The sequence below is a fragment of the Hippichthys cyanospilos genome, chromosome 6 (genome assembly GCF_059441005.1).
Source record: "Hippichthys cyanospilos isolate Australia breed blue-spotted pipefish chromosome 6, RoL_Hcya_1.0, whole genome shotgun sequence".
In the NCBI taxonomy this organism is placed as follows: domain Eukaryota; kingdom Metazoa; phylum Chordata; class Actinopteri; order Syngnathiformes; family Syngnathidae; genus Hippichthys; species Hippichthys cyanospilos.
Window position 1 is genome coordinate 7,508,829 of NC_142374.1, and position 16,605 is coordinate 7,525,433.

The 16,605-nt window shown below is 37.7% G+C and overlaps 1 protein-coding gene and 1 long non-coding RNA gene across 2 annotated transcripts in view; both read left to right on the plus strand.

Annotated features, from left to right (window-relative positions):
- The window catches only part of ldlrad3 (low density lipoprotein receptor class A domain containing 3), a 74,763-nt gene that overhangs the window by 24,885 nt on the left and 33,273 nt on the right, over positions 1 to 16,605 (plus strand). The window contains exons 3-4 of the mRNA XM_088417148.1: positions 8,785 to 8,910; positions 11,312 to 11,446. Coding sequence (XP_088273274.1) covers positions 8,785 to 8,910; positions 11,312 to 11,446 — 261 coding nt within the window. The remainder of the gene's footprint in view (positions 1 to 8,784; positions 8,911 to 11,311; positions 11,447 to 16,605) is intronic.
- On the plus strand, positions 3,782 to 4,332 carry LOC148422016 (uncharacterized). Its single transcript, XR_015865828.1, has 3 exons — positions 3,782 to 3,904; positions 4,003 to 4,075; positions 4,190 to 4,332. It is a non-coding gene; the product is annotated as an uncharacterized LOC148422016 (long non-coding RNA).

Consider the following 16,605-nt stretch of genomic DNA (forward strand, 5'->3'; position numbering starts at 1 on the left):
TGTAATTGTGGTACAAATCTAACGGTTATTATGTATCGTTTGCCAATGCTGTAGCATGCCCAATTCAGAGGTTAGTATTTTCTTTTGATATTGATGATCATGTGTCACTTGCGATATTGAATTATTGCACAGCCTTTGTTTTTCTCAAATTGATTGTGGTTCAGGGACTGTGAACATCTAATAAAGTAAAAAATAAAATTCTGATCATTGTTCATTTCTCGGTATTGATCGTTATCTGCTGATGTCTTACTTTGTTTGAACAGGCATAATCACCCAGCTTTAGGGACAATAGAAATCAGAAGCTGAAATCAAATAATTTTGACATTTTTAAGGTAAATTGTGGCTTTAAATGATTTATTGATCATCACAGTTGTTAAGTAATCTGATTACGATATATTTGTCGATTATTGGATTTGTGGTAAATAATGAGAACATTTTGCAGAGGTGGCGATAGTACATAATAAGTGGACCACAAACACCAGTTATACATTCAATATTACTAAAGCGGTGTATGAAAATGTTTCGCAATACAGTTGTATTGATGCATGATGATGCTTTTCCACTAACTCTCAAACTAAGATTTACCAAGTAGAGATGAATTATAAATGTAAATATTTTGTACTTTGAACCATTTGTTATTGTCAGCGTCAATTCAATGCATACATTTTTGGCAATGTTTTGTCTATCAACCTCAATCCTAATGGCATTTCATGAATGGCTTTGAGAACGGTCGAAATAAGGTGACATTATTTTACAGATCACATAATGTAGTCTGACTGTGCTTTAAAACTCAACAACATCAAAAATAGTTTGATAAAGTTGTCTTATTTGGAATTTTGTTTAAGAATCAAGGAAATAGCAAGAACTCAATAAGAAACAACACCCAGAGTAAATGGAATAAATAATACAAAGATTATGCAACACAAAACCAACGTGCCCTTGTGATAGACTTTGATATGTTGTCATTTACCTCAGCAGTTAAATTGACCCTGAAAGAAATTCTCTTTAATGTATCATTACACTTAAAACCAATTGATGGATATATAATGTTCAGTGACAATAAAGATAATCATTTACATTTGGATCTAGTTGTAGGAGCAGGAATTTGTTCCGCATTAATTCAACAACATTTGAGATAACTTATCAAGATCTCTAACTCACAGAACCTTCTAACAGAGGTCAAAAGGACAACATGCTCATCGTTTCCCAAATGACAGGGGGAAACAATACACATTCTGGCAGAGGAGTGAAGAAGTAAAGCTGACTGAGCCCACTGGGCCTCAGAGCCAGGATTAGACTCTTTGCCCTTGTCTGGCTGGGGCATAAGCAGGAAAGAGGGGAGACATGAAAAGCAAAGGCATCCAAGATGAATGTCTGCAGCTCTTGATGCAATGAGAGCAGATCAAAAGGTAACTCTAATATCGGTGGTTGAGAGTGACATTAAAAAAAAAAAAAAGACTTCTAAGAAATTCTGTTCTGAGCATCTTAGAAAATAACGTTTCCATATCTTTTGCAGACACTGAGAAAATTCAACGGCAGCTTTAGCAATTTCATCCTGTCAATACACTACACACGTTCCTATTTTATTTTTCCTGCAAGTGTTTGTTTTTCCATGCTGTGAGTCGCAATGCGGCAATCTATTTTTGCTTTTGGCTAAAACAAATGTCTCATTTACTGAAATAGTGCATCGGCAAAATGAAAGGCTGCTTTTTTGTAACTTGTACCCACGGTTATTATGGTTTTCAAATTCATTAGTTAGTTTTGATTTCATTTGAAGTTTTTAATTCTTAAGTTAGTTTTCATAGGTATTGTTATGTTTTTAATGCTTAGTTTTATTATTATTTTCTTTTTCTTTTTTAAGACGTGTCTTACTTGTGTGTAAAATTTTGAAAACACCATGGGATAAAAATGTTACTTTTTAAAAAGCATTTTTAAAGCAGCCCTTCATCCATTTATCAAATGGTGTATATTCGTCAACAGATGAAACTGAAGGGCATAGTTCCACTTTTAAAGTTAGATGCATGACAAAATCTTTGGTACCCGTTTGCCATGATATCCGCACAATTCTATTTTTAAGGGTATTTCTTTCATATTGGAACCAAGAAAGGAAACCACTTTTTACCTAAGATTCCGTTTCAGTAAACAACATGCAAATTAGCCTGCAAGGACGTCTTCTGCTGGTACTTTTTCTTATTGGCTGTGTTGCTTCTGTGCAGTAGACATTAACGGCACTAGAACCCCCAGATGACTGTTGGAACGTCCATCTTAAGGCCACATATAAGCAGTGACACTGACCTCTGATGGAAAGGTCTTACGTCAAGTACAGCTTCAGTGAAATAATACGCTACATAAACGCTTACAATACACTCTTCTTTGTCTGTTTGCAGGGGAGTGTATTGGAGGCTGGCTTGATAGCATGTTTTATTTTTGGCACATTGTTTATTGATACTCCAGGTCATCACAACAATGAGGTGTAAATTAAATTCACTTTATTGGATTGCAAAGCATTGTGTTATTACACTGTGCAGTAATAACCTCTTGGCATTCATTTTATTTTTGTGGACATTCTGACCTCAATAAAATCGATTTAAATTAATGTTGAATGTTTATCGATACAGAAAGAGTGCCCTGCATTGGTATTAGCAATGGAATTATGCGTCTGTTGTCTTGAGATAAACAGGGACCGGCTAGACCTCCAAGCTGTAGTATAAACAATTCTATCAACAAAGACACATTTACCTTATTATTTGTGCCGGGATTTTTGTTGTCAACTCAAAGAAAGTGACACAGGCGTATTTGAAGCTACATGAAGCTACATCCTTATTAACATTGCATAACATTGTGCAATGTTTAATAATGTTAGCATGCTGTAGGTTCAGAGTTTAGAAACTTTAGTGGTAATTCAAAACGAAAACATTGTAGTAGCTCACGCTGAAGCTGCTTTTCCATTGCAGGTTACATAACGTGTCGATATATGTTCACTTGGAACAACTGAAAAGTGCAGCCTCCGCTGTACACTCGCAGTATGCAGGCTTCTGTCATAACATTTCTGAAGTGGCGAATCTATCCACCGGTTTTGATTCAACATAAGAATCATCGTTGCACGATATAGCCAATTCCAGCCCATCAGAAGCTTTCACACAATACAAAACGTCCCACATGCGTTCATTAAAATCCAATATTTAAATATTGTGTCTACGTAGGTCATGCCCCTCTTGTGGTAATCAGTGATGCAGCCTTTAAAGGGCTTTCTACCACAATCTAACGTCAGCAGCTGGATTCCGGATTGGGCATCAGTGAACGCTTGTCTGAATTTTCCTATTTTTTTACACCGTCAAGAACTAGCTCACTATAGTTCATTAAGATATATAATCTGTTCTATAATGTAGCTCACAATTTCTCCAATATCGATTTTTATATTGTATTTCATGTAGCATTCGATCAGAAATCAGTTACAGCTGAATCTGCATGCAAGATCACAATCAATGTTTATTTGAAGTAGTATGAAACTGACGATTACTGTGGTGATGTTTTTTGGTTTTCGAGCTAAAGAAAAGGAAAGTAAAATAGTTGCAGGTAAAATCAGATTTAAAAAAAAAAAAAAAAAGGACCACACACTGCAGCTAACAGAAGCTTTTATGTGTTTTGTTAAACTATTTAATATTAGGAAAGATTTCATCTGAAGCTGAAAAATCTGGCTGGCTCTCCTTTTTACTGCACACTAGATCATTCTTTTGTTGGCTCGGTAAAAACAAAACATTTTGCAAACTGAAAATATTATGTTAAGCATTACTTTATGTGACAACTTTTGCAAAAATCTTGTCTCGTTCCAAGTGGAGTGGACTCAATCTCCAGGGACTTGCGTAGCATCCCAGCCCCAATATTCTACCACACACCCAAATTAGTAAAGTATTGTTTAATTACTCAAGCAGTGAACCCAATTTAAAAGAATTGAACTTTTTTTATAAGTGGATATATGTGTATGGTCTTTTTCTGTTTTAGTTATTCAAGAGACTGATATGTTTGAATTCTCTAAACCCTCGAGGATGAAAATAATCCTGACCTTGCTAACACTGTGAGTCAGATACCTTATTGATTGATTTTCCACCTTCACTAGTGGTGAGCAAAGTCAGAGAAAGCTTTGAAATCCTGTTTTACTCAACCTCTGTGCTCCTTTCTTTTGTGTTAGTCTCTTCAGTCCAACCAACAGCATGCCTCTCACCCCCCTCTATCAATGATGCATGCCCACCACTACCAAGCCTACCAGTGCCAAACAAATTATTCCTTTCTCCGGGGAGGTGAGGAAAGGAAGAGAAGAAGGGCATGGCGGTGCATATTGGGGAAGGGCGAAACGTAAAGTACGCAAGTACGCTAGCTGATTCCACCCGACATGAATTCTGAAGTATGTAGGAGAAGGCACGCTTGAGCAAACAAAAGATAGTGTTCTAGTTTATGTCAGCTCGAGTTACTGCTCTACTTGGCCTGGATTTTAATCCTTTTTTTTCGCTGTAAAACCGAAAAATAACACTAAAAAAAGGAACAATTATCCAGAGATCTCAAAGGGTATTAACACTTGGTTCTTTTCATTTCCTTACTGTACATTAGTCTGTTTAATTGGAAGTGGGGACAAAGTTGCTAATGACTTTGGCTTTGTGGAAGAGGATGTGCCATTAATCTCTATAAGATAAACATAAAGTAAAAGAATTTGAATGTGTTTGGGTACACAGTGCAACACTCTTTTTTGCAGCCCCTCTTGGTTCAGTTCTCTCCTGGCTCATACCCTTGTTGAGTTGGCATGTTTCATGTGTGTATAGTTCTACTGTCTCCAAGTATGAATGTCGAGGCAACTGATGATAGATGAGTAGGTATTAAAGGCAAAAAAATCAATTGAAAAATTGGCTTTTAAAAAAAAAAAAAAAAAGTATCATTGTATTGAATTGAACAGAATCGAATCATTCCACGTTAAATTATACAGTATAGTGATTGAATAGTGTTCTGTGCCGGGTGTACCCAATGTTTAAAGCCCAATTTAATGGGATAGACTCCATATAAAATAGTTACATGGATACATATGTGTGTGCAATTGCAGGTTTCACACACAGACTGTGTCCTCCAGCTGCGCGTTCCACTGTAATCCTGTCACATACTGTGCTTGTGATAGTTTCACCTCAGGAGTCAGCTTGACTGCATCTTCTTTCACATTCATTTGTGCTGCACCGATCAACACTCCAACTAATTTTGGAACTTGCCCAACACCCTGCTTTCTCACAGTAAACAACATCTATAGAGTGAGGAAAAAAAGAACATTTGGCACGGAGCTTCAAAGTTTAAATGATGAAAGACTGTAATGGGAGAAAAGAAGAACGCAATACAAATATGCTGTCATGGTCGAAGCCTTTTCTAGATTGTCAAAATTAAGGGCGTTGCCTGAAAGTAAACTAGGACACCTTCACGATTAACAAATAATTGCTAAAAACATTTCCAAATCAAACTGCTTAATGGTGTGTAGTAATACTTGCCCTATTGTTCTAAATCCCTCTCATTTCACAGTACAGCGTCTTACATCCTCAAATGCATCCAAGCGCTTAAGCTACATGCTATTGCTGTCTATGCCACCCATGAATTTCCCTTCATGAGTTTGCCCTTCATGCGACTTTTGAGTTAATTGGGAACACAAACACTGGGTCAGATAAATCTTGCCAGCAGCAGAAGTGGTAATGAGGATGTAGATGAGACAGGAAGTGAATGAAGGATCTCGCAGCCATCGTAGCTGTCACTACTACTAAGAGACTCATAGCCATATATTTTGCAGAGTATAATAATCCTGTTGGGGAAAAGACAGAATGGAACGTAGAAGAATTCATCAGAAAATCATGAACAATTTCTTTGTGAAGGTAAATTCTGTTTTCATCTCTATTACTCTTCCATATATAGTAGCTCAGAGCCATGTCTCTTTCCTCCCTGGACTCCAATGGGCATGATATACCGTGCCTAATGAGCTTTGGGCGGTTATGGGTGTGCTGTCCAGGTAAACAAAGGCTTCCCGGCGAACATAAAGACAGATTGGACTCAAGCCCAGCTCCATCTCTTGTTCCGCAGATTACTTTTCATCTAGGAGACGGACGCTCCCCTTGCTGTTGCTGTGCCTATCCCTCCTGCTTTGCCAAATATATTTGTGCTCTTTGAACGAGCCTATAACTCTGCCCACAACATTGTTTTTTTTCCTGAAATATTGTTCCCCTGGCATTTGATCTGTGACTTTTTCATAATTTAAGGATTCTATCATTTTTTTATTGTGTAAAGTCTATATAGCCAGGGAATACAGAGAATCAACATATTGTTTCTGTTGCTCTCTAGCACGAAGTAACTGTTAAAAAAAAATGACCATAAATAGCTATCATTGTCATATTTCAACACATAACCTTTCGGATTGTTTGAATAGCATCAAGCAATGACAATTAATGTTGTTTTTACAGTACAACTAAGTCATCCAATTCATATTATATATTCAAGTATTATAATTCATGTGTTTTGGTTGCAGAAAAAAGGGCTCAAGGAATTTTTCTAGCCCCTGGTACCACCTTATGAATTTTTACGTGAGAAACACGGAGAAACAATAGTTAATACTCTGCGTACCAGTAAAACAGTAAAGTTTTCCGAATAATATATGGACACACATGGCTTGGTTCGCTTTTATTTTGATCTTTATATATATATATATATATATATATATATATATATATATATATATATATATATATATATGACAGTGTATAAAATATATATACATTAATCCATTCCACGGTTGGGCTCGTAATGCGAATTCACCACTGTAAAAGGCTACTTTAATGTGCGGTTTTATCGCATAGCACAATGCCATAGATGTAGCAAGTCACGAGGGACTGCAGGAATGTCCAACAAAACTGTTACTCATGAATTGAACATTCATTCCTCCACTGTAAGCCGTTGCCAAAGATTTTCCAAAAACCTGGCAGTACATCTAACCGTCCTCGATATCGTAGAGAACATGTAACCACATCAGTCCATGAGCTCAACAGCGCAAATTTTCACCTCCAAGATAGTCTGACACCAGCCACACAGACAGTTGCTGCAACATGCATAACCACTGAATTCCTGTGCAAACTGGGGTGACCAAGTCTGGTCCTCGAAAGCCACAATCCAGCCTGATTTGGACGTTTCCCTTCAACCAACACACCTGATTCAAATGATTTGCTCATAAGCATGCTTTGCAGAATCCTGATAACAACCCTGATTTGAATCACTCATGTTGTTTGATGAGAAACATAGAAAACAGGCTGGATTACGGCTCGAGTGAGCAAATTCGACGACATCTGGCACGTTTGATCGCTGGTCTCTTCACCAATAAATCCTAGGTTTTACTGTATGGGCAGATGGCAGACAAGTGTGCATGGCGTCATCTGGGTGAATGGTTTGCTGATGTCAGTATTGTGGTTCCAGTGGCCCAAGGTGGCTGTGGAGTGACTGTATTGGCAATCTTATGTTTTGGGCAACAAACAGATGCAATTTAATAGTGGCAATTCAAGTAGCATGACAAGATCCTGTGATCCATTGGTGTCATTTGTCCACAACTCTCACCTCTTGTTACAAACCCTTTATTGCAAAGATTTGGACGCAGCTAACCAGAATGGTGACTTTTTAAGCATCTACTGAGACTGTTAAATGTGTGATAACATCGGAGTGTGTAATAGGTATATTTTACATTATGTACTCAAGTGTATTAATATTTTTAAATGTCAAATGGATCAAAGGTTGTTTTCCTTTTCAAAGATAAGGTGATAGCTTTTCCAGCCAAGACTGCCCTGCATCCAGTCTGTCCTGGGAGATAACAACCTTTTCCGTTTGTCTTTGTCTTGTGTTTGTGTTCCTCTCCTGTCATTGCTGTATTGCAAGAAAGTAGCATACCCTATATATGCTTTTTCCCTTGTCATGGCATAATGTCATCATTAACATGACTGTCTTGGATCTTATTTCTGAAACAAATCACTCATTGCAAGTTAGCATTTAGGGTTGTGCATGGCAGGTCAACATACAAACTTGCCTTTTTCTTGCCCTGCTACTATGCTGTCATAACACACACTATACTTGATGTTGATGATGTCAAGTACTTTAAATTTCTTTGGCACATGGCATTTTTTAATGCCTTTTTGAGAGATGCTGGCTGACGTTTTGTCATGTAGTCTATGATGTGATTTTTTTGATTGAGCTCTACAGGACATATACAAGTTTGAGTGCGGTATTGACAAATGAACTCAGCTTTCCTCAAAAAGCACTTTTTTTTTAACAAATCAAGTTAGCTCTGAATAACCTTTTTTCCTTTCATTTCTGCATTTTATTTCTTGTTTATCTCTGTCTACTATTTACAATTGTTTGATGATCTTAAAGTGAGGAAACTGCAAGTGAGTAAGAATTATAGAAGAGGACAGATACTGTTGTCATGGTGCTGTATCTGTGAAACACTGAAGAGTTGTTATTGATGCCTTGTTAACATAATAGAACTTTGGCACCAAAGATAAACCTCATGGTTAGTTTCTGCAGTTTATTGAATCACTCATTAAAAACCATGCTTTACAGAAGTATGAAAGACATGTGGATCTTTGATTTGCACCTAAGGTTGTGCATGTATTGCATGTACATATTGTTGATGTTTTTGTTTGTTTGTTTTCCCACTGCAAGAAGAGTAATGTATGGTTTTCACTTTGTCCCCCCCCCCCCCCCCCCCCCCCCCTACCATTTCCTCCTCAGCTAAGGTCAAGTCAAAGTGCGCACCTACATTCTTTGCATGTGCCAACGGGGTCCACTGCATCATTGGGCGTTTCCAGTGTAATGGTTTCAGTGACTGCCCTGATGGGAGTGATGAGGAAAACTGCAGTAAGTCTCCTGCAACTAACACATAAACTGAATGGTCTTTTTCTGAGGCTGTGGTTATTACGCCAAGACAATCATGTTGTTCACGTTCTACATTAAAATGACAATTATTCAGCGATATATTCTGGTCAACTGGACCTATTAAGATTCTCCGAATATCTACATTATTGGGGTTAACACATCTGTATCACTTTCAGAAGGATGAAATTTCACTGTAACTTTCTGGTGATCGTTAGAAAATATCAATGTCAAAAAAAAAAAAAAAACGTTATATAACGTATGACACATTAGCTCTTTGTTTTAAAGGGATTGTGTAAGATTTAGGCCAGTTTTTAGTACGAACAGCAGGGGAAGCTGAATGTGCTGCATTTACAATTTTCCATAGCTATAACAAACATGGCCACCTCTGGAGCAGTACCACACCCCATGTTACATAATTTCATGATAACTTAATTAAAAAGAAAAATAAGAAAGCTTCATTTCAATAGTGTTAGCGTGTCCGTATCATTAGTGCAAAATTACCAGCTTAAAACATGGTTCCACAAAGTCACAGTGTCCTTGAAGAAGAAATGGAGCCCCTTATTTCTCCTAATTAGCAAGTTGGCACCATGTAGTGTAGGCATCACTAACCGTGTGTGAAAGTCGGGATGGTAGAAGGTGCTTGTGCAAAGAGCTTGAGATTAAGGAATTTCGAAGCATTCAAAATCTATGGGAATTATAAGATATATTTTAATGCTGAAGCTTTCATTGTACTCTCATACACAAAAACGCTGTTCCAATAAAACCGACGACACACACTGGATATTTTCCCTGACGAGGCTGCAGGCCTTGGGTAGGAAGTGTCATTTTACAAAGAGAATTAAATCCTGAAATGCTCAACTCAATTCGTTTTTCATAATGAACAAGATTTATTAGAGAGCAACAACTTGAAACGACAATTGGCTCAGTAGGGAAAAGACACAATAAAATAAAGCACATCTTTGATGTCAATATCGTTATCAACCGAATGAAGAGGAAAAAAAAACTCTCTCAACTTTATATCATTCTACAACAATCTTTACTGTATACAACTTGATGTAAATGGCGTGAAATTGGTCATTCAAGAACAGACAGAAAAATAATACACTTAGACACAATAGTGCCAAGTGTTGTAAAAATACTTTTTATTCATTAAATTCAAATGTAGTCAGACCATACACCAACCATAAACATCAACACTGTGTAATATATTGCTTTTTCACGCGATTCATACAAACAGGAATAGAATTAGAATTAGAACAGTACAGAATAGAATAGAATAGAATAGAATAGAATACTAAGATGTTGAGCTTTTTTTCTTTGGAGTCAACAGAATTGATGAGATTGGAAATGAGCTCATCAAAGTGACAGCCTCCGTTAACTATAGTTTGGATAAACTATTGTTTGTCTAAAGTAAGTACTGTATGGATAAAAACTGTAATGCCATTGTGTTGTGGATACTGATAGATAGATTAAAAAAATTGGAAAACAACATTTGCTGGGTATTTTTAGCTGATGGGCCAGACTTAATTATGTTTTCCGTTTGTTTCCCTCTTGAGCCGCCTTTAATGGAATTCCCCAAATCATAGCATTTACTTACACACACTGTGAATAATTTGATTTACATGGTGTCTTCTGTGAAAGTTTTCTTTGACAATTTAATTTCAAGTTTAGATATTTCTCATTCACACCAGAGGTTATTCCAAAGCACTTTAGGTTTCGCCAGAACAAACCCAGTTAAACTAGTGAAAGAGATTGGATGAACCTTGCACTAATTGCTTTTGAATTGCAGCGCTAAATTTTCGTTGTGCTATTAAATGTGCAAGGATGTCTGCCCTCAGGACCAGAACTGGGATGTTTGGAGAAACTTGGGAGCTTTGCTCTTTGTATTGCAGGATTCTTATTTTTGAATCCTTGAACGTAAATGTTTTTAAGGCAGCATGAACTATATTAAACTTAAGATACTAATAGTTTTGGTGAGGAAACTGATATTCAAGCTTATTTTAAGACTATTCAAAAAGTACAGTGAATCAACACATTATAAACAACATCCATGATGCCTAGTTGTAATCTGCACTCAAGCAGCATTCTGGACAAGGTGTCACTTGAGAATTATGCATCAGAGCTTCGGGATGACAACACACAGTTAAAATAACTCAGCCCCACAGTTCTAAAATATGAAGTTATTTTTGTGCAATGTGTGACAGGATTTTTTTTTCTATCCTTAAATAGATGAGCATACTGTCAATGTTGTACTTTATTCTTATGTGTGTTGAATAGCTCCCTGATGAAAGGTACTGTAACTGCGGTCCCTTAGCTTGGTAAATGTCACAGTACAATGTCTATACTGGTTGGTGACATATCTTATCCCTTTTCTTATTTACAGCAGGTAACCCCTTGGTGTGCTCTGAGGCCCGCTTCAAGTGTCGAAACGGCCGCTGTGTAGACCGTAGCTTTTTGTGTAACGGTCGGGACAACTGTCAGGATAACAGTGACGAGGAACTCTGCCTGAGCACAGCAGGTAAAGACAAGTTTGTTGATAAGTTCATGTCACCATAAATCCAAACAAAGCCTTCTTCATATTTAGAGTCTCGGCAACAGACTTTTTTTTTTCCCTGTCCACTAAGTGTTTTCCATGACTTGAACAGAAAGCTCAGGCTTTGTTTTCTCTAAGTAGTTTTCAAAAAGCAACCTTCTTGGTCTTAAATGCTGTCCGGACCCGACTAACAGTTGAAAAGTAGTCACATGCTGTAAAATCATTTAATCATCTTATATGAAAAAAAAAAAAAAGAACTTTAGCAAACATAATACTGTTTACGTTGAAGGGCCTGTATCATGGAAATTCAACGTTTTGGAGCTTTGATCCTTTACTGCCCCGACACTACACACCCACTTTATCCCAGAAGACATTGACATTTTTACTTTAATTTTCATTCTAGGTTTAGGGTTTCATTCATTAGTGACGTTTTATTGTAGAAAATTTCATAGTGATGAAAATGTGTGTTTGAGAGCAGACGACTATAAACAAAAAATGTTCACAGTAAATAAACCACCAAAAACAGTTGTTATGAATAGTAGCTTCCAAGGGCACCGTTTTGATAGGAGGAACAGATGTTAGTGTGTGTGATCTCTTACCACGTCTTTTGCTTTGTTGGCAACTGCAGTTTATTTCAATGTCAGTGAAATGTCTTTTTTTTTGGCTTCTTCATTCACTCTGATTTCCATTACTGGTGGCGACAATACTAGCTTTTTTTTGGTTGTTGTTTCATCTTGGCGGTCGGCTTTAGAAAGACCTCATGAAGAGGGCCGTGGCACCCACACGGTCAGAGGTGGGGTTTCAGTGAACAAGACATTTCACTTCCTGCTTAGAAATCCAGCCACCAAAGATGTCCATATTTCATAAGAAAGTGAATTTCCAGTGCGTCAAAGGCGGGATTCCAGCATTGATATGCATATATTTAACTAATACAAAAATAGCATGATATACTTACAGTGGCTGTATGTTTTTTTTTCTTTTTTTTTTTTTTTTGTTAATCTAAATAGATCTGCCCTGGTTTAGAATGGAACTGTATCTTTTCAAAGTGCAGGCTTACAATTGACTTCTTATTCATCCTGGTTATGTAACAATGCTTCTAGATAGCAGTTTAAGGACCCCTGTTTTGATACACGGGCGCCTGTGTACGGCATAAAATACTGTATGTGCATCCTTATTTTGGTGCAAGCACAGGTCTAGTCTAGCATGTCTGATGTGGTGTTGTGCCAGTCTGGGCGAACTGTCGCACATATTGTTGCAGTGCCCTTGATGCATTGATAATTTGGTCACAGATAGTAGACCGCGCAAAAATGGGCAAATCATAATTTTTAGTGTAGCATTTCTGTGACTTTGGTAGACTGGCTGCACTCCACGGCGCAACTGCTAATTTGGCTGCAACAAGTAGACTACATTTTAAACTACTTAACACCTCAAGGGTGATCTATTTTGTGATGCTGGTGGTGAAAATTTAATTGTTTTGAAATGTAATTAATAAGACAGAGGTGCAGGCAGACAGATTCTTCGCTCAGTGACATGTGTAGTGGATTTTTGTACTGCATTTCACTCATAAATGTGATAAGCGCATGGGACAATCCTCTGAATTAATGCAGAAAGTATGCCATTGACTGAATATTTTTTATTATAATTTAACATGATTTTAATAGCACCCTTGAGGCTGCCCTTAAGGGGGATTACACGTGTTGTACACTTGTTGTGAGACAATCCCTTTCGATCACTGTATTAGTCACAGAATTGAAACAATCCCAATCATTATCATGAATCATAATCATTATCTTTTTCATATTGTGGAGGTGTGGTGTGGGGACAACACACATGGTTGAGGCTGCGCTCCAATATGGCAACAATGTGGGACAATCCCTCTGAAATATTGTAGAAATATGTTCACTGAACAAATTCTAAACATGAATGGATGGATCATTTGAAAAGATTTGACTAGCACGCCTTGTGATCACCTGGCACAATTATCGGTTTTCCTTGCAAGGTGCTTTCCAATTGCCCACGTCATGTGCACATCATGCACATGGGGAGATCCTGCAGTTCACCTGAATGAACACACACCGGTGTCAGGTAAATACCTGAGAGTCTTTTTCTACTTCCTCATCCTTAGCGTCTCTTGCTCTTCGTATGCCTCGATTTTTAATGCAAACGAGGAAATACAGTAATGCCAGGATCTGCCAAGACTCTTCCCATCCAAACAAAGGCTCAAACACCCAATTCAACCATGCACAGTCTAGGAAAATACTGTATAAAAAGGAAAAAAAAACTCTACCCATACAGTTAGACTGTGCTTTTCACTAGACTGGCGCACTGTACGGGAATAGCACCCTAGTAGTGACAGTAGTGTCATCTGTTACCAAAAACATCAGAATAAATACTTCCAAACGAAAAGCTTTTTACAATTTGCTTGCCTTTTGATGAAGTATTGAATGGACAGTCAGTGCAAAAAATTGAAGAGATTGATGGAGTGGCTCAGAATGTCACATCTGATGTTTAAGTCATGACTTAGAAAATGCATTTTGCAGTCTGCGCTTATCAAAAATGACACTGACTGACTTCATACTACACTCAAATGCAAGCGGATTTGATTCAGTCTTTTGAGGGGGATTTTCTTGGATAAATGTTTACCCCGATCATCCACAACATCATGATCCCTCACACATTAAAATGCTATCCAATACAAGCGTTGAATCAAACTCCTTTTCAGAAATCTGTTTTGATTTACAGTGCTTGTTCTTAGTGTTGTCAAGGCAGAATGTTTCATACAGCTCTTGCATCCTATTTCATGTGTTGTGGCTAGTTGAGTGAGCGCCTCAAGGGATGATGTTGTTTTTCCATGCATGTTTTCCAAGTTACTCTCCCCAAAACACCTGATTCTAACGATTAGCTCATCAGAAAGCTCTGCAAGAGCTTGAAAAATATCCCTGTCACTTGAATCAGGTGTGTTTGAGAGAGAAGGATCGAAAACATGCAGGATGCCACGCCTTGAGGACTGGAGTTTGACAACCATGGTGTACAATATGCAGTATTCGTTTCACCGATATCAATGAATGAGAATCATTCTTCTCTGTCAGGAACGACTGGCATCCTCTCATCACATGGTAGATACCTGCTGTCTAGGGTTTCTTATCGATGCTTTAGGTACACTTTCAAGGCACGTATCAAACCCTGGGTAACAAACCCTGAACATTCTTGAGTCTAGGTGTTTCAGTTCCACTGATTTTTTTTTTTGAGGGGGTAGGCTGTGAAATCATTAAAGAGCATCAAAAGGAATGCAGTAGACTGATGATATGCTTCAGCAATAAAGCTCTAGTGTCTAAAGCACACATAGCAGTCATTTATTTTATGCAGAGATGGGCAAAATGAGCATTTATTTGACCCAGTGGAGCTGTAATCATGTTACATCCCCCCCAAATGTCCCTGAGATGTCTTAAATGTTTTATATTCAGCAGAAGGCTAACCTACAGACATCCTTCTTTTGCCTGACCTTGCTTTTTGTTTTGTAGTTCTCTTTTTTTAACCCTTGAAATTAGTTTGGCTAAAATGTTACAGATTACTAAAATTTGTTTATTTCTTAAAAAAAAAAAAAAATATATATATATATATATATATATATATATATATATATATATATATATATATATATATATATATATATATATATATATATATAAAACAATGAGAGGTAGGTGATATGAACGAATTTGAAGCTAATTTAGAAATACTGTAGCTCATAAGTTCCTCTGACTGTCTGACATATTATAAGAAACAATTATTTATCGCACACACATTCAAGAAGTCAGTCTGATCCATTACATTAAAATTGTAAAGTTTTTGAATGGCCATGCATATATTGGAACTGTTCTTTATTCTTCAGTGTGGTCATGAGACAAAAAAAAGAGTCACAAGATGTTCAGCTATGAAGTAAGGCTTACATAAATTATTATTTTTTTTTTTTTTTATTTGTTGTCAGTTATCCATGTGAAGTTAGACTGGTACGTTTCCGCAATGCTACGTTGCTCAACTGCATGATTTGATGTTGAAAAGTTGTGTATCACAGTAGTCCCTGGGCCCTATCTTTGTGCAGTGCATACGTCTGGCGATGTGTGCAGTGGTTTTGTTTTCACTCTTGCTAATTTCCGAGGGTTAGCGCATGGTAGAATTGGGCGTAGTGGGCATTTGCGCCGTTGTCCTTGCCAATCTCTAATTTTTATTAGGAATCAGGAGGTGGAAAGTGCATGGCAAGTTCAACCATGCACAAGTAAAAGTAGACTCGTTGCTCACATAGGCGCAGGTTCACACAGCTGCAACCCCTTGTGGATGATGGCTGTGCAACACCGGGAAACCCAAAATTGAGCAACACTGCCCCAAGCATGGTAGACTAGACCTTGCACAATAGTGAGGAAGCACACATTTTTACACTGGGCGCACAGACACCAATTTACGTATTGAAGTGGGGCTCTTCTTTTTTTTTTTTTGTTATCAATATTCAGTTAGTTTTACGTTGAAACGTGAATTATTGCATCACGGCAGTTTGAATCTGTATATGTTTATACTCACTGAGGGCTATACGTTTTTCGGGAATCGAGCAGAATTCCCGTGAGCCGCGGAATGGAAATGGCCTACCTTTTATCATGGGATTGGGACGGTACAAGATAAAAGGTTGATGGTAGTATATGGGAACACAGTTATGTAGTAAAAATAAAAAAAAAAAGAAACTCACTTTTTTTTTGTTTTTTCATTGAAGCTGACCCACAAATGTGAACGATACAGAATTGGACGCGACAAGATTTTTTATCCAGTGGGAGTGGGATGGAGCAGGAGTGAAAATTAACCTACTCCTGTCTCACCCTCTAATATACACACGCGCGCACACATCCTTTATAAGTGCGGTCCCCAACCACCGGTCCGCGGATTGGTACCGGGCCGTGGATCAACTGGTACCGAGCCGCGTGGGGCTGCACCCTAAATAATGTTTTAGAAATGATTTAGTTTAATAGTTCATATGTTTGTGCTTGATCTTTGTTTTTTGGTGTCACTTCTGGCCGCTGTTGATATTATATACGAAGTGAGAAGGATGATGTGGGTTTTAGAGAAGCCAATAGGAGCACCTGGTCCGCAATGTGAAT